The sequence below is a fragment of the Triticum aestivum genome, chromosome 7B (assembly GCF_018294505.1).
Source record: "Triticum aestivum cultivar Chinese Spring chromosome 7B, IWGSC CS RefSeq v2.1, whole genome shotgun sequence".
In the NCBI taxonomy this organism is placed as follows: Eukaryota; Viridiplantae; Streptophyta; class Magnoliopsida; order Poales; family Poaceae; genus Triticum; species Triticum aestivum.
Window position 1 is genome coordinate 171,318,820 of NC_057813.1, and position 21,062 is coordinate 171,339,881.

The 21,062-nt window shown below is 45.7% G+C and overlaps 1 protein-coding gene across 3 annotated transcripts; it reads left to right on the top strand.

The window, feature by feature from the left end:
- Positions 1–11,022: 11,022 nt before the first annotated feature.
- LOC123155993 (serine/threonine-protein kinase BLUS1) lies at positions 11,023–20,827 on the top strand. 3 transcript variants are annotated; one of them, XM_044574168.1, is made up of 21 exons: positions 11,026–11,360; positions 12,009–12,460; positions 13,433–13,687; positions 14,867–14,991; positions 15,090–15,134; positions 15,231–15,312; positions 15,411–15,479; positions 15,558–15,728; positions 15,801–15,866; positions 16,374–16,442; positions 16,584–16,721; positions 16,804–16,880; positions 17,360–17,629; positions 18,527–18,618; positions 18,856–18,938; positions 19,691–19,816; positions 19,889–19,931; positions 20,029–20,063; positions 20,192–20,253; positions 20,323–20,374; positions 20,522–20,827. In XM_044574168.1, the coding sequence occupies exons 2-21, from the start codon at positions 12,290–12,292 to the stop codon at positions 20,591–20,593; spliced, it is 2,103 nt and encodes a 700-aa protein (XP_044430103.1). In that variant the 5' UTR covers positions 11,026–11,360; positions 12,009–12,289; the 3' UTR covers positions 20,594–20,827. The 3 variants fall into 3 exon arrangements, with proteins under 3 accessions (XP_044430102.1, XP_044430101.1, XP_044430103.1); XM_044574167.1 differs by having other exon boundaries at positions 11,023–11,360; positions 20,029–20,253; XM_044574166.1 differs by having other exon boundaries at positions 11,024–11,360; positions 20,192–20,374.
- Positions 20,828–21,062: the final 235 nt, after the last annotated feature.

The window sequence follows — 21,062 nt, forward strand, 5'->3', positions numbered from 1 at the left end:
TAGCCGCCATTTCATAGATGCCCATAGCACGCCGCCGCCCGAGCTCATCGTCGACGTAGCTCCGGTGACCATTTGGTCACCCCGGCGAGCCTAACGCGTTCGCAGCGTTCCGTAGAGCATTCCTAGCGCAAGCCCCCTCCCGTTTGCATGTCGCAGCAGCTAACCCGTTACCACCCGAACTCCGGCGCCGCCGCGAGCTCCGTTCCGACGAGCCCCGGCGTCCCCGCAGCCTCCCACCTACCCCATCAGATGCGGGAGAGTCCGGGCTACGCCCCGGTGCCCTCAGCGCGCGAATCCGATGCCCCTAGCGCAAGTCCGGCGCGCCCCCGCCGTGCTCTGTGGTCACCGCCGGCCAAACTCCGGCGGGCCGATGTGGCCACTTAGTTAGGGGCTAATCACCCTATGAGCCACTGCCATGTGGGCCCCTGCGCCTAATTAGGATTAGTATATTTTTCTGTTTAGTTTAGTCCAATTGCAGTGGCCCCACGCGTCAGTTTGACCGTGCTGACGTGGTCGTTGACTGGGCCCACCCGTCAGCGGCACTAACCAGCCCCAGTCACTGACCAGTGGACCCCACTGGTCAGGTTTGACCAGCAGCAGCATCTGTTGACCTGCTGACGTCATAGTGATGCAATGCTGACGCAATAAGTATTTTCTGGATTTATTATAATTCAGGAAATTCCAGAAAATTGTATAAACTTCTAAAAATCATAGAAATTCAACCGTAACTCCAAATTAAATAAATTATATATGAAAAATTATCAAAAAAATTCAAGGAATCCATCTGTACCATTTTCATGCATGTTAGAACAACTTATAGCTGTTGTTTAGCACAAATCAATTAAATGGCATTTGAATAATCACATATGGAGTTTGAATTTGAATCTTGTATTCAAACCAACTTCATTTAATCTGTTGCTAGTTGCATTAGCTCAAAACACATTCATATTGCCATGTCATGAGCATGCATCATATTGTGCATTGCATTGATTGTATTTCTTCTTTGTTACCGGTATCTGTTCCCTCCCGGTAGACGATGTTCCGACATTGTGATCGTTGACACTGATGAAGACTCAATGTTATCTTCAGAAGTGCCAGGCAAGCAAAACCCCCTTGTTCATTCCGATACAATCCTACTCTCTCGCTCCTGCTCTCTTTTACTGCATTAGGACAACATCGATTCATCTGTTACTTGCTGCGGTAGCTGAACCCCTTTATCCTTTGCATGACCTGTCATTGCCACAGTAAATAGATGAAACCCACTAGCATGAGTAGGAGTTGTTTGAGCCCTGTTGTGCCTACTCATTCTTGCTTGTTTGTCATGCCTGCTACTGCTTAGAGTTGAGTCAGGTCTGATTCATCGGGGATGAATCAGAGGTGTGTGAACATGTCCTACTGTGTGTGAGCTAGGTGTGTGAACACGATTTGGTAAAGGTAGCGGTGAGAGGCCATGTAGGAGTACATGGTGGGTTGTCTCATTGAAGCCGTCCTTAGGAACTAAGTTCTGTGTTTGTGATCCATGATTCAGCTACTACCATACATTGGGCCCTGAAATATGACCCCGCTCGACTTCTTATTCACCCTCGTCCTCTGTCCAGGAGTTGCAAGTAGTTTCTGGTGTTTGTAGTATGCTGGAGGCCGTGGACAGCGCTGACCGGAGGGGTGGGCTGTGATGCGGTAGGCACATGGCTGGGTATACCGGGCGCCCGTTTGGTGTCACGGAACCCTGTTCACATCGTTTGGGGCTGTGAGCGAAACTCTGGCCGGATCTCCTCATGGATGGAACCCGAATAGGCGATAAACCTGGACTAGAGACTTGAGTGTTTAGGTAGGTCGTGGTCTACACCCACGTCGGCTTTCGCTTGAAGTCTGCCGAGCACATGTCGTGTGCAGACGCTAAGTGGTGGAAACATGTATGAAGAAGTACACTCCTGCAGGGTTAACATCATCTATTCGAATAGCCGTGTCCGCGGTAAAGGACTTCTGGGTTGCTTATATCAGTTCATAGACAAGTGAAAGTGGATACCCTAAAAATACGCAAGATAAGCGTGAGTGCTATGGATGGCGTTCTCGTAGGGAGACGGGAGTGGATCCATAGTGGTGTATTGATATGGTGAATATGTGGACTCGTGTGCGCCACCTCAAAAGAGTTACTTGCAGTCGTAGTTAGGATAGCCACCGAGTCAAAGCTGGCTTGCTGCAGTTAAACCCCACCATCCCCTTTGTTGATAATGATGCATATGTAGTTAGTTCTGTTGTAAGTCTTGCTGGGTACATTTGTACTCACGTTTGCCTATTTTATGTTTTTGCAGAGAGACTTCGGTCTCGCTAGTAGTTCCGCATGGACTTCGACGTTTAGCTTGTTACCTCAGCTACGATCTTGTGCCTCGGCAGGATCTGATAGATAGTCAGGCTTCTCAGCCTTTTTCATTTATAGATGTCTGTACTCAGACATGATAGCTTCCGCTTGTGCTTGTGCTTGAATTTGTATGCTCTGAATGTTGGGTCATGAGACCCATGTTTGTAATAACTCGCTCCTCGGAGCCTATTGAATAAATTACTTGAGTCGTAGAGTCATGTTGTGATGCCATGTTGTATTTGCACATATCGAGCATATTGTGTGTATGTTATTGAAATGCTTGGTATGTGTGGGATCTGACCATCTAGTTGTTTATCTTTAGTAGCCTCTCTTACCGGGAAATGTCTCCTAGTGTTTCCACCGAGCCATAGTAGCTTGCTACTGCTCCGGAACACTTAGGCTGGCCGGCATGTGTCCTTCTTCGTTCCTGTGTCTGTCCCTTCGGGGAAATGTCACGCCATGAATACCGGAGTCCTGTTAGCCCGCTACAGCCCGGTTCACCGGAGTCCTGCTAGCCCAGTGCTACAGCCTGGATTCACTCGCTGATGACCGACACGTTCGATGCTGGGTCATGGATGCCTGTCCCTGTAAGTCTGTGCCACTTTGGGTTTACGACTAGCCATGTCAGCCCGGGCTCCTTACCATATGGATGCTAGCGACACTGTCATATACGTGTGCCAAAAGGCGCAAACGGTCCCGGGCAAAGGTAAGGCGACACCCGTGGGAATACCGTGCGTGAGGCCGCAAAGTGATATGAGGTGTTACATGCTAGATCGATGTGGCATTGAGTCGGGGTCCTGACAATTCGGGTATCCCGTAAGGGACTAAATGTAAGCTTAATTCGGAGGCTTGATATGGCGCAGAATCCGCGATCCTCGGTGACGGGAGGGGGGACCTCGAAACTCTTGAAAAGCACCTTCCAGGCGTCCTCGTGCTTCGTGAAGAGCCGGGATAGAGTCTGGTGCTGGGCCGGGTCGAACTCCCACAAATTGAAGTCCCGTCGTTGACACGGGAGGATCCGGCAGAAGAGCATGTCCTGGACCACGTTGACAAGCTTGACCTTCTTGGTCACCAGGTCTCGGATGCAGGTTTGGAGTCCGGTCACCTCTTCCGGATTGCCCCACGACAGGCCCATCTCTTTCCAAGATGTGAGCCGGGTGGGGAAGCCGGATCGAAATTCGGGGGCCGCTACCCACTTAGGGTCACGCGGCTCGGTGATATAAAACCACCCCGATTGTCACCCTTTGATGGTTTCCACGAAGGCACCCTCGAGCCAGGTGACGTTGGCTATCTTGCCCACCATGGCACCTCCGCATTCCGCTTGTCGACCTTTCACAACCTTCGGCTTGACGCTGAAGATCTTTAGCCATAGGCCAAAGTGGGGCTGGATGCGGAAGAAGGCCTCACACACAACGATGAATGCCGAGATATTGAGGATGAAGTTCGGGGCCAGATCGTGGAAGTCCAGGACTTAGTAGAACATGAGCCCCCGGGCGAACGGGTGAAGAGGAAAACCCAGTCCGCGGAGGAAATGGGAAAGAAAAACAACCCTCTCATGGGGCCTGGGGGTGGGGATGAGTTGCCCCACATCTGGAAGCCGGTGCGCGATGTCGTTAGACAAGTATCCGGCCTTCCTCAGTTTTTTGATTTGCCCCTCCGTAACGGAGGAGGCCATCCATCTTCCTCCCGCTTCAGACATGGTTGGAGAAGGTTGAGGTGGGAAGTGCGGGCTTGGGCACTGGAGCTCGAGCGCGCAGGGACGGATAAGCAGAGGAGGAAGAAGGCGTGAATGGAAAGGCTTATCTCCCAAGTGCCACGGTTAATGGCGCGGTTGGGTTACCCACGCCCGTATTGATGAGAATCCTGGAATAAGGGGACACGATCTCTGCTTTGACAAGACGTGCCAAGGAAACCGCCTCGCTAAACGCGCTGAGGCAGAACAATAAAATGAATAAAAGCTTGGTCGTGGCATTATGTCACGTCGCGGAATACGTCAGCAGATCCGATTAACGCAAATACTATTCTCTCTATGGTGGAATGTGGAACTTATTGCAGAGCCGGACACTACCCTGGTGTTCAACATCTTCTATGAAGTATTCGGAGGAGGAACCCGCCTTGCAATGCCGAAGACAACTTGTGCGCCGGACTCGTCGTCATTGAAGCCTGGTTCAGGGGCTACTGAGGGAGTCCTGGATTAGGGGGTGTCCGGATGGCCGGACTAAGACCTTTGGCCGGACTCCCGGACTATGAAGATACAAGATTGAAGACTCCGTCCCATGTCCGGATGGGACTCCCTTGGCGTGGAAGGCAAGCTTGGCGATACGATATGAAGATCTCCTCCCATTGTAACCGACTCTGTCTAACCCTAGCCCTCTCCTGTGTCTATATAAACCGGAGAGTTTTAGTCCGTAGGACGAACAACAATCATACCATAGGCTAGCTTCTGGGGTTTAGCCACTTTGATCTCGTGGTAGATCTACTCTTGTACTACCCATATCATCAATATTCATCAAGCAGGAATAGGATTTTACCTCCATCGAGAGGGCCCGAACCTGGGTAAAAACATCGTGTCCCTTGTCTCCTGTTACCATCCGCCTAGACGCACAGTTCGTGACCCCCTACCGAGATCCGCCGGTTTTGACACCGACACATGTATTTACAAGAAAGTGAGTGGGAGCTCTCTAGCATTTCTCATATTATATGTGGATGACATTGTATTGTTGGGAAATGATACAAAACTTTTGGAAAGCATAAAGGCCTACTTGAATAAGTGTTTTTCAATGAAGGACCTTGGAGAAGCTGCTTACATATTAGGCATCAAGATCTATAGAGATAGATCGAGACGCCTCATTGGTCTTTCACAAAGCACATACCTTGACAAGATATTAAAGAAGTTCAATATGGATCAGTCCAAGAAGGGGTTCTTGCCTATATTGCAAGGTGTGAGATTGAGCGCAGCTCAATGCCCGACCTCGGCAGAAGATAGAGAAAAGATGAGTGTCATCCCCTATGCCTCAGCCATAGGCTCTATTATGTATGCCATGCTGTGTACCAGACCTGATGTGAACCTTGCCATAAGTTTGGTAGGGAGGTACCAAAGTGATCCCGGAATGGAACACTGGACAACGGTCAAGAATATCTCGAAGTACCTGAAAAGGACTAAGGATATGTTTCTCGTTTATAGAGGTGCCGAAGAGCTCGTCATAAAGGGTTACATCGATGCTAGCTTCGAAACAAATCCAGATGACTCCAAATCACAAACCGGATACGTGTATATTTTGAATGGTGGGGCAGTGAGCTAGTGCAGTTGCAAGCAAAGCGTTGTGGTGGGATCTACATGGGAAGCGGAGTAAATAGCTGCTTCGGAAGCAGCACATGAAGCAGTCTGGATGAAGGAGTTTATCACTGACCTAGGAGTGAGTCCCAATGCGTCGGGCCTGATGACTCTCTTCTGTGACAACACTGGAGCTATTGCCCTTGCCAAAGAGCCCAGGTTTCACAAAAACACCAGGCACATCAAGCATCTCTTCAACTCCATTCGTGAATATATTCAAGATGGAGACATAGATATTTGTAAAGTGCATATGAATCTGAATGTCGCAGATCCGTTGACTAAACCTCTTCCATGAGCAAAACATGATCAGCACCAGAACTCTACGGGTGTTCGATTCATCGCAGCGTAACTAGATTATTGACTCTAGTGCAAGTGGGGGACTGTTGGAAATATGCCCTAGAGGCATAATAAAATAGTTATTATTATATTTCCTTATTCATGATAATTGTCTATTGTTCGTGCTATAATTGTATTAACCGGAAACCGTAATACATGTGTGAATACATAGACCGCAACATGTCCCTAGTGAGCCTCTAGTTGACTAGCTCGTTGATCAATAGATGGTTGTGGTTTCCTGACCATGGACATTGGATGTCGTTGATAACGAGATCACATCATTAGGAGAATGATGTGATGGACAAGACCCATTCCTAAGCATAGCACAAGATCGTGTAGTTTGTTTGCTAGAGCTTTTCTCATGTCAAGTATCATTTCCTTAGACCATGAGATTGTGCAACTCCCGGATACTATAGGAATGCTTTGGGTGTATCAAACGTCACAACGTAACTGGGTGACTATAAAGGTGCACTACAGGTATCTCCAAAAGTGTCTGTTGGGTTGGCACGAATCAAGACTGGGATTTGTCACTCCGTATGACGAAGAGGTATCTCTGGGCCCACTCGGTGATGCATCATCACAATGAGCTCAATGTGACTAAGGAGTTAGCCACGGGATCATATGTTACGGAATGAGTAAAAGAGACTTGCCGATAACGAGATTGAACGAGGTATAGGGATACCGACGATCGAATCTCGGGCAAGTAACATACCAATGGACAAAGGGAATTGTATACGAGATTGATTGAATCCCCAACATCGTGGTTCATCTGATGAGATCATCATGGAACATGTGGGAACCAATATAGGTATCCAGATCCCGCTATTGGTTATTGGCCGGAGAGATGTCTCAGTCATGTATGCATGGTTCCTGAACCCATAGGGTCTACACACTTAAGGTTCGGTGATGCTAGAGTTGTAATGGGAAATTGCCTATGGTTACCGAAAGTTGTTCGGAGTCCTGGATGAGATCCCGGACGTCACGAGGAGTTCCGAAATGGTCCGGAGGTAAAGATTTATATATGGGAAGTCCAATTTTGCCAGAAAGTTTTGGGGGTTATTGGTATTGTATCGGGACCACCGAAAGGTGTTCGGGGGTCCACCGGGTGGGGCCACCTACCCCCGGGGGGGGGGGCAAGTGGGCTGAATATGGGTGGGAACCAGCCCCCTAGTGGGTTGGTGCGCCCCCAAGGGCCCAAGGCACCTAGGGTTGGAAACCCTAGGGGTGGGGGCGCCTCCCACCTGCTTGGGGGGCAAGTCTCCCCCCTTGCCCCCCTCTAGATGCATCTAGGGGGGCCGACCCCCTCTTCCCTTCCCCCTATAAATAGTGAGGGGATGAGAGGGCAGCCGCACTATTCCCCTGGTGCAGCCCTTCCCCCCTCCAACTCCTCCTCCTCCTTTGTAGTGCTTAGCGAAGCTCTGCCGGAGAACCACGAGCTCCACCACCACGCCATCGTGCTGCCGGAGTTCTCCCTCAACTTCTCCTCTCCCCTTGCTGGATCAAGAAGGAGGAGACGTCCCCGAGCTATACGTGTGTTGAACGTGGATGCGCCGTTCGTTCGGCGCTTGGATCGGATCTTCCGCGATTTTAATCGCCGCGAGTATGACTCCATCAACCACGTTCTTGTAACGCTTCCGCTTAGCGATCTTCAAGGGTATGAAGATCAACTCCCTCTCTCTCGTTGCTAGCATCTCCTAGATTGATCTTGGTGACACATAGAATGTTTTTTGAATTATCACTACGTTCCCCAACATCATGGACATTCACATCATTCTCGCCTATCGAGAAAGGTAACACATTGACACCATGCTAGTCGTCCAATGTGAATGCATCATAGCTTGTCGGTTTATTTTTTAGTACATAATGAATGCAACTCCGCAAATTTTTGAGCATGAGTGGGAGATGAGTAAAGAGTAAAGCAAATGCTTCACATTATAATTGTCATAGCCAATTGGAGCAACTCAATGAACTCATAGCTCACACTAAATTTAGCCCCACACTTTGTTGGAATTTGTGGCTATAACACCACTAAGCTTCAGGGTCATAGAGCTGCTCACCATTGTGTTTTACCCGACCCTCTGTACCAATGGATGTGGCATGTTGTGTCCTAGTCAATAACCGTCAAATGATAATGATGTGATGCTACGCTTGGTGACCCTAATACAATAGAGAAGAGCATAAATCAGTAAAAATCCCATTGAACGAGAATGTTGCATACGATGTAGGGAGAACGAAGAAAGGCGCCCGAAGTAAGTTTTGAACTGATGTAAACCAAAGAGCTTTCCTCGGATCAGAAATATGCCGACAAAGTACCGACAATAATCACTCTTACTCTATTAGCGGTTGTTTGATAGCAAACATTAGCGCTTGATTTATGGACAATGAGTTTTTACTTGATTTTTTAAAAATTAGTACTATTACTTTTTTTTGTTAATAATCATTTTATAGAAGATTGCGTTGAAAAGTGTGTTTGTCCAGTTCCTATACAGACTATATTTTATCCCACCATGACATTCTGTCGCGGTATCCAAATACATGAGAGCCGATTCACCGACCGTCGAACTCACAAAATGATGGCCGAGTATACGCCCACGTAGATAGCCATCGAGGGCAAAAACTTGAACACACATACAGAAGCCAAGGAGCTGACCTCAGCGGGTGTAACGAACTGGGTGGATGGCGCGAAGGCAGCAACAGTCGTGGCACAACGTCTAGAGAAGGAAAACCTCGATGTGTGGCACACCAATGAGCCCATCGCATCTGCCATCACGTCGTGGACGTCTGCAGGTTCTTTTTTTTCACCGATGATCATGCCCACAAGGACCAACATGAGAGAGAGTGGAAGGAGATATAAGAATCACGTTTCTAGAAAAACAACCAATAGTCGTTTTTTCTACAAACCGAGAATTTCAGGTTCTCAAGAATCTAGTTTTGCGTATTTTTACGGACTAGTTAGATTAACTAAAAGTGATTTTGTCTGTTTTATGGGCTTCCGGGGCCAATCAGCAGCACTGAAACATCGACTGACCCTACCCCCGCGTCGCCTCTGTCTGGCGACACGGGGGGATCCCCTCCGGCGCCGTCACCGTCCCACCCCCTCCACCCCCTCACCTCGCCGCCGCCTGAGGAGGCCGCCGGCGAAGCCCGGTCTGGATCCAGGGAGGGTGGCGATGGGGCTTCTTTCTGCGACGCGCAGGGGCGCATCTGGCGCGAAGGCGGAGCGGGTTAGGGCGGGCGCGCGGGCGCAGCTCCGGCGCGAGCTGCCGAGGCTCCGGCGGTGCGAGGAGTGGGGCGGCGCGGCGGTGGTCTCGCGCGCCGGGGCTGCAAGAGGAGGCCGGGGCGGCAGCCTCGGGTCGAGCTCGCCAGCGGGCCTCCTTGCGGGGCGGGCTGCGGCTTGGGTGATGGTCGGGCGGTTGTGCGCCGGTGGTGGCTGGTGGGAGCGGGCCTTGGGCGGTGCAGCGGTGGATGCGTTGGCTTCCGGCGCGGTTGAGAGGTGCGGCGGCAGCTGCTCCACGAGGTGGAGCCGGTGGACGTCGACAATGGGGATTGTGTGCTGTGCAGTGCTTCGGATCTGCTTGGATTCGGAGGTGTGGAGGAGCTTCGGGCGAAAGTCCAGCACCGGCAACGGCGGCGCCATGGCGCCGTTTCCCTTCTTGAAGGCGTTGCCGTGGAGCTCCATTGCACGACTCTCCGGGAGAAATCCCTAGCTTTGGATGGTCGAAGCGGGCGATGACGGCGGCTACGTCGTTTCCTTCTTTGAGGCATCGCCTTGGAGAGTCAACATACTGCAGTTTGCACGGATCTCTTCGTCGTCGGGGACAGTGGACGTCGGAGCGGCGGCTCCGGGTGGTTTCTGATTGTGCGCCGAGATGGCGATCTCGGGAACAATGTGAGTGACAGCTCTATGTGGCGGGGCTCAATCTCGGCATTGGTTGGGTGGCATCCTTGTCCCGCTTGGGCGGTAGGGGTGTCGGCTCGGTCGATGCGCTCCAGAGGGGGCGATCTGACTTTACGTCGGGGCGGCGGCCCCGGATGTGGTGCGACGTTCGTGGTCTGCGAACGGTTGCCCTGAGCAGCGTGGGCTGCGGGCAGCTGGGTTGTGCGGCGTTGCTGCTCTGGGGGAGCGGTGGTATGTCGGGGCGGCGGCCCCGGAAGGCGGTGCCGGTTGATTGCGCTGGGCGCGACGGAGCGGTGGATGTCGGGGCGGCGGCCCCGAGAGAATCACTGTGGCGACCAAACTTCTGTGGCAACGATGATGGTGGGAGCGATGTCGACAACGTGGCAACGGTTGCGGTAGTCGGCTCTTCTCCGGCGTGTTCACGGTATTGCCTCGGTTTGTTTGTTGCTGTGGAGTCGAAGCTGCGGTGGCAGGGCCCTGTGGTGTACGATGACTGGCTGCAGGTGGTCCGTTCGGTGATCTTCCGTGGCGCCAGCCGTGCCTGGTTTTGTTCTTTTGAGTTCTCCGTCAGAGTCGGAGCTGCGTTGTCTGGCCGTAGGTCGACATATCGTCGATTAGGGTGGACTTTGCCCTGTGTGTTTCAGTCTTTGGGTGTGGGCTTGGCCCTTGTTGTTCCGGTTTTCGCCCGGTTTTCCGTAATTAACTGGGCAATTCTCTTCTTCTTAATTGATAGATGAGGCAATCTTTGTCTGTTTTATATAGAACGGATTCTCTACGTTCCACGCATCCAAACAACCCCTTGGATATTCTTCAAAAGAAAATAAAAAACAATCCCTTAGATTGTGGGTAGAAAAAGAGATCTTAGTTCGTTTGGAGAAGAACTCTTTGATCCCATGTAAAAAAAAACTCTTTGATCCTCGAAAAGGGTAGAAGGGAAAGAACCTTTTGAAACCGTATCCCTTTTGCGCCTCCGGCACAGGCACCCGCCGTGCGCCGTCGACCACGAGAAACAGGGAATCAGGATCTTTGGCTACCGACCACATGCCACATGCACATCGAAAACAAACCAAATCCATCTGCCCATTAATCAGTTTTTATTCCACCGGAAACCCCAGCCAAAAATACGCAGCAGCCACAGAAAATCTCCAGCAAGACCACTACTCCACCTTCTCCTCCTTCCCTTCGTCTTCCCCCGGCCCGTTACGCTCCCTGCCCTGCTCCTCCCAATCGCCGCCGCCCTCCTCCTACTGCTGCGCCACAGTCGTCTCCTCCTCCGCCGTCCAGATCCGTCCTGCTGCGCGTCCGTCCACGAGCACGGCTCCTAGATTCGCGAGAGCTCCTCCCCCGCGAGATCTGCCACCGCCGTCTCGGCGCCGCAGCCCCTTCGTCCGGTGGCGATCCGCCCCTCGAACCACCGCCGGCGCGCTCTCCAGGTAACGCTGCTGCCCGGGTTACCCTCTGTTCGGTCTCGTACCGTCGCGGCGAAGCTTCCCGGCAGCTCGATCTTTAGGGTTGGTAGCTACTAGCTACTCCAAACCGGTCGATTGGTCATCGTAGCTTATGGCGTGGTGATTCGGTTGCTGCTAGCGGACAAGTGGTTCGCCGGATTGAAGCCTGTTGCCCTTGCGGCCCCAGCTAATCAGCGTCGCTACGCTACCATGATGAACTAAGCGCGTGCTAGCGATTTTGGTTCGATTTGAGGGGCCTGAGCTTGATAAGCTTCGCTTGAGCTTTGCGCACCTGTCTCGAGTTAGACTCTGGATGCTAGGGTATATTTTTTCATGCTTACTCCAGGTTGCCAATGCTGGACTGAAAGAACTCCCCGTTTCACTAGGGATGGTATAATTCATGATTCCTGTGTGTCTACTAGAGCTTACTCTATGGCTATGGAGCTGTGGACTTTGCTTTCCTGGTTTCAGTGTGCTTTCTCGTGCTGCTTGTTGGTCACATTTGTTGGGTTTGGGCATCTCCTAAAATGGTCATTTTATGTTTGTGCTATGCTGATCTATACTCTGCAGTTAGCCTATATCCTCCATACGTGTGTTCACAATGTTGAAGACTTCCTATTCTTTGTTTTGCAGCTTATAATGGTGCACTTGGTGTGAGCCAGCTTGGGTGGCGTTGTGGTATCTGCTTCATTATCGTTTAGCCTATATTTGCCCTTGGACCAAAGGCCGTTTGAGATTGACAATATGAAATAAAGAATCATACAACGTCCATGCATTCATCTGCAGACGTAACCATGCTGATGGTTCTTCTTGGGCACACCTATATGGTGTTCTTGACACCGCCTTCCGTGCTCCAGTTCTATGTAAACCGTAAGATTGTTGCTGTTACTTGTGACGTTCTATAAGTTTGGACCATGGAGCGTGCACCACGTGAAAGGGGATTTCCAACTGATCCCAAGGAATATAAGTTATATGAGGAAGTTGGAGAAGGAGTTAGTGCCACAGTTTACAGGGCTCTTTGTGTCCCGCTCAATACTTTTGTTGCCATCAAAGTTCTTGACCTTGAGAAGTGTAGTAGTGACCTGGTGAGTAGTTTGCAATTTATTGTGGTCCACAAAAATAAGTTCAAATATATTTCATGACATTCCCTTGTCTGTCCATCCTTTTTGTGATAAATTGATTATTGTTATGATAACAACTACTTTACGTCGAGCATGTGATACAATCCATAATCCAAAGGCCTAGAAAAATAAATATTGAAGTGTTATAAGGCTCTTGTGTATTGATGAGCAACGATATGCTTTGGTCATCTGGATAGACCTTATTCTGTTGTGTATTAGGATTTTGATCGAGATCCTGGAATCCCAATGTGAGTGTAGCGTATGTATGTTACAATTTACCAAAAATACATATTAGCTTACTTCAATGTAGAATATTACGATGCTTCAATATTTTCTTTAGAATGTTTTGAACAAGCTTTGTATCTGCTTCCGTCTAATCAGTTTGAGCCCAGAATAATGTGCACATGAGACTATCAATGGGCCATCTGTTACCTTCCTTGTCTGGTTGCCAGCTACGCTATTCTTTCAGCAAATGTTACCTTTCAAACAACAAATCGGTTTTTCTTTCATTGAACTGTCTACTGTAGAAATGCGGACTACATTATTGGCAGTGGAAATTTTCTATGTTTATTTAAAGAAAAAAAATCCATCATTCCAATGTTTGATATAAATATAATCCTGTTTGTAGCCTTGTATGTATGTTTCTAGTAATGCTTTGGTTGCACTTTTTTGATTGTGAATTGGTAACTTCTTACGTCCTGTTTGTAGCCTTGTATTTATGTTTCTAGTAATGCTTTGGTTGCACTTTTTTGTTTGTGAATTGGTAACTTCTTATGTTTGATAAGTGACATATGCATAAGTTCTCTTCTTTCAGACAGTTATACAGGCTTACTGCTTATCTTCAATATGAACATGCTAATTTCAACCTAATTATATGTATTTTGTTAGTTTTTTGTTTGCCTGTCTTCCTCACCTTTTGGAATTATCATTCTTCAGGATGGAATAAGGCGGGAAGTACAAACCATGAGCTTGATTGACCATCCAAATCTTCTTCGCGCATGCTGTTCATTTGCAAATGACCATCAGCTTTGGGTTGTCATGCCTTTCATGGCTGCTGGATCTGCCCTGCACATTATAAAAACTAATTTTCCAGATGGTTTTGAGGAAGCAGTCATTGCCACACTTTTGTGGGAAGTTCTCAAAGCTCTCGTCTACCTACACTCTCAAGGGCATATTCACAGAGATGTAAAGGTATATACTTCAGAGTTCTTTGAATCCATAATTATCTTCTGAAGCATCTAGCATAACAGAATTAAGTTGATTTGTCTTTATCTGGTTTATTAAGAAACTAATTACAGTCCACATGTTTCTTTAGAGACATACCATTTTAGATATTTCATTCATCATCCAGAACTGTTCCCCTTGCAAACGACCTTATTAGTTGAATTTCTTGTAGCCTTGTATTGAATGTTGAACTATTCAGTTGTTGCCTTTGCCTTGTGCTATGCACCCTGTCTTTGAGGGCTGGGTCAGACCGCATGTCATCCCCTCAAAGGGTGGTGCGTCGATGGTTACGGCTGCTTCACTGTGGCTTGCAACATTAGATTTTTGTTCCGAGAGGGAGACAAATGCATCTTTATCATGTATTGCTGGTAGAACAGTATGATGAGAGGAATCAGAAGAATGGTGAGGGCACTACAATTTTAATGCTATTAAGGGCAGAGGAGATTTCTAACTAGTGTCATTAAGATGTTTGTCTAGAGAACGACTAGTCTCTTACCGTGTTACCTAGCCAAGTGATGATTTGTCGCCTGGCTGGGATTCCCAAGCATTGCCCAGGGTGACAAGTGGTTGCATGGTTGGATGCGTAAATCCTTGTTGTGCCTAGTCAGTAGTTGGCGAGGTAACATTTGTCAAATAAGGAAAAGCATGCAGATAGCCAATATTTTGTACCGGCATTTATTTGCTTTACCAATTACCAATTATTATTGGCTGTGCAGAATATGGGCTTGCTATAAATGTTGGGCTGATCAAAAATAAATTTGTTGGTCTGGCACCTATTGGCTAGGCACAAATGTGCATCCAACCGACAACCGTGTTGCCACTTGCCATGGTTGGGCTGGTTGCTTACTTAGCCCCCCCCCCCCCCCCCCCCCCCCAAAAGCCCCAAAAGCCTAACAAGATGAGCTTTTGGCACTGGTTTTGCACACCCCTGTTTTCACGTTATTGGCTGCCATGTGACATTCGTTGATTTTCTTATCCGTTTCTCTCTCCATGCGAGTATATGGTTAGGGTGATCAACGTTGTGCATGTTCTAAATAACAGCTAGCAAATAGGAATGATAACATTGATGTTTAGTTACTATATTTACTTAGACCATTCTTTGTTTGCACGTTCTAAATTATGTTCGAAATTACTAATCCATTTCAGGCTGGAAATATCCTAATAGATACAAATGGAGCTGTTAAGCTAGGAGACTTTGGAGTATCTGCCTGCATGTTTGACACTGGGAATAGACAACGAGCTAGAAATACATTTGTTGGGACCCCTTGCTGGTAATGTCTTGCGAACATTTAGGTTTAGTGTCTCATATACATTGTTCTCTGCTTATGTTATTTATGTTAAAGCATACATGACCCCATGCATCTTGCAGGATGGCTCCTGAAGTCATGCAACAACTGCATGGCTATGATTACAAGTAAGTCCATGTCTAGTAACTCTAAATCTGACTATTTAAGTATCCTAACTGATTAAGTTGTTTCTCCTTTTTTTTGCAATCACAATTTACAAACAGAGCTGACATCTGGTCCTTCGGGATAACAGCATTAGAACTAGCACATGGTCACGCTCCATTTTCGAAGTACCCTCCAATGAAGGTCAACATTTAAGCATATCTGTTTTCCGTTAATTAACCTACTTCAAGTTACTCCGTTACAGAATGATAACATTGCATGCTACACTTATTCCATTGCAGGTGTTGCTTATGACGTTGCAAAATGCACCACCAGGTCTGGACTACGAGAGGGACAAAAGATTTTCAAAGGTTTTTTTTTCTATTTACAGCGCTCCTTTTGTAGATAATTGATATTTATATTGATTATTATGTGCATGTTATTTGCAGTCTTTTAGGGACTTGGTTGCTGCATGTTTAGTCAAGGATCCACAGAAGCGTCCCTCTTCAGAAAAGCTGTTGAAACATTCATTTTTTAAGCAAGCGCGATCAGCTGATTTTTTGGCAAAGAGTATTCTTGAGGGACTTACTCCACTGGGCGACCGTTTTAGGGCGTTGAAGGTGCAGAACAGTGTTTAACGGGGTGGCATGCCATCGTCGTAACCAGCCTAACTATATTTTACTCTTCTGTAGGCAAAAGAGGCTGACTTGCTTCTCAATAACAAGCTTGGTCCAGAGAGCAAGGAGCAGTTATCACAGGTTAGAGCTTGCTCTTTGGTTATATGTAATCTTGCGCCTTCCGAATATGGAAATCAGTGCTGATCTTTTCCACTATGTTTTATCAGATATGTCTTAGATTTGTGTTTTCTACCAGGTTCTTAGATTTGTTAAATGGGTTATGTGAGGTTGACTCGAGGTTTGCCTCCTTCAAATAAAGGAAATTATTTTTGCAGTCGTTGCTGATCTCCTACATTATTTTATGATTTTATCTAATTATTTTTGGATCTAAATTACTTGGCTTTTTAAGGAAGCTCTTGTTCTGTTAACTGATAGGCAATCTCTTTCTGTGGGCTTACTTTGGAAATATTTTACTACAGTTGTTTAGAACTTGGAATTGTCATAGTAGCAAGTACATGGTTATAGTTCTCATTTGTCTATATTAGTCTGCTAGAGTACACGAATTGTTTGTTCTTTCTTTATTTTGATTTGAAGTATCAGTACAGTTTTTTCTTTCAGTTCTTACTAACACAAGTATTTGCCTTTCAGAAAGAATACATAAGGGGCATCAGTGGCTGGAATTTTAATCTGGAGGACTTGAAAACTGCAGCTGCCCTTGTAAGAGCTCATTTTCCCCTTCTACTAGCCGATGCAGATTGGGCAATAATCAGCCTCCTACCGCAAACTGTCACACACAGACACAACAAAATGTTCGTGAGAAACCTGTGTTCTCTAATCTTTAAATTTATTTATTGGCAGTTAGACAGTTCAAATGGCACATACCATTTTGATGGTGCCAACAACAAAGATAGGGATGGGCTACAAGACGTTTATAATGAATCAGAAAACATTTATCAGGAAAGGGTCAACCATGGGGCTTCTGCAAGGCATGATGAGGTACTATGGTCATAATTATTGCTGTGACTTGGTAAAGCAGCCCAAAACTATTATATTGTTGCCTAATTCTTCCGACTAACAGCATGAGATACAAGAAGTAGAAGATTTGGATGGAGATCTTGCCTCTTCCTTTCCAACCCGTCCCCTTGAGGCACTAAAGTAAGTTCTGGAGTTTGATCAGCCTACTACATATATCCATCAAATTGAATAATCTTTTGATGTTATGAACAATGCTATAGTTTTATCTGCAATAATCTGTTTGTGATGTTTGTGATCCCAGAGCTGAGAATTTACTGCCTTTTAAACAACAAGAACAATAAAGCCTTTAGTCCCAAACAAGTTGGGGTAGGCTAGAGCTGAAACCTCCAACTAAATTATATGTATTTACCAACAGTATTGTGCAATCAATTTGGCAGTCTCTTGTACCGTGTGAAATACATCTGGTAATGATGGAGTTCATGGTTCTACAAAAAATTGAATCACTTATAGGGACTGAAGCTAGTGTACATGGCTAGATGAGTTAATCCTACTGCCCCATCCTTCTGAAACGTAATTCAGATGATAATGTTTTGCATCTTTTGAGCTGTCACTTAAAAAACTAGTCAACTGTGAAGGATTTTCACTGACTAGTGACACAGGTCTTGCTTTGATGTCGGCGGTGATGATGATCCAGACCCTACTGCTACAAATTTGCGGGCACAACCAAGCATGGAATCTATATCACCTGTGCAGCAGTTCTCAGAAATGGACCATAGTAGAAGTGACAACTGTAACGGTGAAAATCTGGAAAGAAGTGTCTCCGTACCCTCAAATTTGGGAAATAGTGTATATCCCAAGTTCTCAAGTGGTTCTCTTATTCCCGAGCATGTTCTTTCGCCTTACAAGAATGTTGGTAGTGATTCACGAAGGTAAACTATGTTTTTCCTTTTTTTTTCTTCTCTTTCTGCATGCTAGCTCACCATTTTCCTTGGACTACAATTTCTTCATCTCAAATACAGAATAATGGAATAATTTTACCGTGGATTCCATTAGTAGCCCTTGAAGAATTTGCTATTCCGCTGCTGCTACTATTCTAGCATTCCTCACTTTGCTTGGCTCACATCAAACATTTGCTTGGTTGTTGAGAGACTTAAGGCCATTTGGTTACTGAAATACTCCCTCCATCCGGAAATACTTGTCATCAAAATGGATAAAAAGGGATGTATCTAGACGTATTTTAGTTCTAGATACGTCTTTTTTTATCTATTTTGATGACAAGTATTTTCGGACAGAGGGAGTGCTAGAAAAGAAATGTAAGGACATTGTTCTTTTGGGAGAGGCAAATTTTCAAGTCCATGTGAGGCATAGACTTGTAGTCTCCTTTAATCCTTTTACAGTTACTTGAAAATAGGGTCTGCAAGCTCGAAATATTGTTTGGACTTCCCTTTGATCTTAAAAATAAAATATTCTGATATTTGGTTTGGTGGACTCGTTACATAGAACATTCTGACTCATTTTGTAGAACATTCTCCATTTGTTGCTCTAGCCAATCTAGAAAATGGATACGAGCACAAAGAAATACTGATTTGTTTTCAACTTTTGGCAACAATGTGGTGATATTGACACCGTCTGTTCTGTATTATACTCCCTCCGTCCCATAATATAAGAACGTTTTTGACGCTACACTAGTGTCAAAAACGTTCTTATATTATGGGACGGAGGGAGTAGCTTCCTATTCTGGCCCACATTTTTTACTCTTCTCCATGTATTTTGTCTCATGTGGCTATTCTACATTGTGGTAACACTTCAAATTTTGTAAAATGAAGGAATGAATTTCATCAGAGAAATCCGAGCAGCAGAAACCGTAGTGGCCCTTTGTTTTTCCGTCAAATGAAGGACACACGCCCACATCTGTCTGGTAAGATGATCATGAGCCCTACATCTGCCTCTCTCTAGTACTCTAGTAAGATGATCATGAGCTCTACAGCACATCTCTCTTGTGATTAGATTCACATAAAATCGGAGTCTAGTATGCATGATTTGACAACCAAAGTTTCACGTTATTTTAATAATTTTGAAATTATTTGAGGTCACCATCTAATTATCTCTTCTATTTATTACTTGCCATTTAACTTCACATGTCATGTTTGAACAGTTGCACCTGATGAGGCGTCGGAAGGAAATGTTGTCCAACGAAGGGGGCGATTTCAGGTCACATCAGATAATCCTGGTCAAAAGGTACTGGGTTATTTGGCGTAGAAGTTACTGGAACTAGGATAGTGAATAGTTAATTGTATTGATATTTGTCTTAATTATGAGTCAAAATGAAACCCTTGGATTGTCTTGGTAGAATTTACTTGGTAGCATTATTTAAACTGCACAAGTGCATTATGTTACTAAGAGCTGAAGTGATTGATTTACAATGTTTATGACTCTACTAGTAGACTGATACTGCCAGCAACCTGGGATGTTCATTGATTGTAACCTTTTTTTCTATGCTCTTGCCTCTTAGGAGGTTGTAACCAAAAAACTTATCTTTTCAATGAAATGAAACGCAAAGTCTTTTCGTTTTCTCGAAGAATAAAAACTCTACTAGTAGACAAGTCTAGAGCCTCAAGTTCTTCGCATGGAAAACAACTTGTACGGTCAGTTTATTGATACCTCCAGACGACCACAATGCCTTGGTGGATGAAACTTGCTGGCTTCACTTTGCACATAATTAGAATCCTGAAGAATATTATTCTGAAGCAACCCAGAGCATTCAATGTATAACTCACATGTTATTATCATTGTTCCTTCAAATATAGTTCAACCATGGTCCCACTCTCCCCAATAGGTTTGCTAGGCAGGGGTTGCTGCAAGGGGGATATTATGGTTGACATTTCCAGAAAATACACCCAGTTGTTTGTTTTGTGTAACTGTGCCTATTAATATTGCCTTTTCAGGTTTTAATTTGGACACAAATAATTTTAACTCTACTTGCCTCGTAGGTAGCTTCATCAGCAAGCAGCAACAGCAGGCCTAATTTACCAAGTGGAGTAACACGGCCAGCTTCCAATTCATCCACAATTCTTCCGACACTACAATTCTTGATGCAGCAAAATTCTATGCAAAAGGTATTTTATTGCATTTATTATTTCAAAACACAAAAAAAATGTTAGCATTTTTACAATTCGTTGAATTTACAGGAAGTGCTAAGTAGATTGATTTCTTCAATTGAGGAAACATCTGGTACGTATCATGAGAATTGTTTATGTTAAACTTTAATCAGATAATTTGACTGGCATACTGATATCATTGGTTTCATGTGGGGAATGTTTTCTGGCAGATGCTTCTGATGCAAGTACAGTTGGTTCGTCTCAGGTGTGTCTGATGGAGTGTGTTCCATATGTTATTTCACATTTGACCTCAAGACATGTGAACTTTAAAGGTCAATTACTGCTAAACATATTTTCTTATGATTGTTTTAACAAGTGCTTATATATGTTCAGTCATCTGGATCGCTTGCCAGAGAGAAGGGATTGGAGTCGTATGTTGTCCAACTACAGCGAAGGTATTCTACCGTTCTCAGAGTGGTCCTCCATATTCAAGGACGCTTGACTGAATTTGTGAAAATTTGCAGTGTCACAGAACTCGCTGAGGAAGTGCAGAGATTGAAGCTGAGAAATAATCAGGTAAATTGTCAGCAACCATATTTGGAGCTTTGCATTTTTTTAATGGTTTGTATGATCTGAGCAAAGAGAATCTTTACTTTTTGCAAGTTATGTTTTTTTATTTTAAATCATGTGTCTGAGACATTGATTATGTTGTCTGCATGACAGCTTGAGCAGCAGATCAACGGGTTGTCGAAAAAAGACGAAAGGTTGCGAAGAGAGGGTAGTACCAAGCAATGATATATTATATTCCCCCCTAGTCCCCGTTGTATAATTCAGCTCCCCAATTTTGAACCTGGTTAGTGAAATTAATTGTATTATGTTTCGAAATCAGGTAGTTGAATCAATTGTAATTGTAAGTATTTTAGCGAGTTCACATTATAGTATAATCTTTGATTTGTACAGCATGCTTTGTGTTATCGGTGAGGATTAGTTTCCGTCAACTACAATGTTTCGATAGCAACCGTTTGTGAACTTGTTTGTCCCCTTCCTCATTCTTTAGCGTGTGCATGGTTGAACGTTTCTTCTCTTGGTGTGCATTACTCACAAGTCACAGCGTTGCCTTGCAGCATGTAAATAAATGATAATACTGATTGCCCTTGTCGAATGAGCTGGAGCATTCCTTGGCGTCTTTGGTTTTAGGTGCTACAGCAAGATTGGCAAGTCCGGCATGGATTTCTAGGTCTTCAATTTGACTAACAAATAAAGT

What these genes read in the sequence shown, in the direction of transcription:
- LOC123155993 (XM_044574166.1), top strand. Translation starts at nt 12,290, where the DNA reads ATGGAGCGTGCACCACGTGAAAGGGGATTTCCAACTGATCCCAAGGAA. An exon ending in ATATTCACAGAGATGTAAAG is followed by an intron (nt 13,688 to 14,866) that starts GTATATACTTCA and finishes AATCCATTTCAG; the next exon opens with GCTGGAAATATCCTAATAGA. An exon ending in AGCAAAATTCTATGCAAAAG is followed by an intron (nt 19,817 to 19,888) that starts GTATTTTATTGC and finishes TTGAATTTACAG; the next exon opens with GAAGTGCTAAGTAGATTGAT.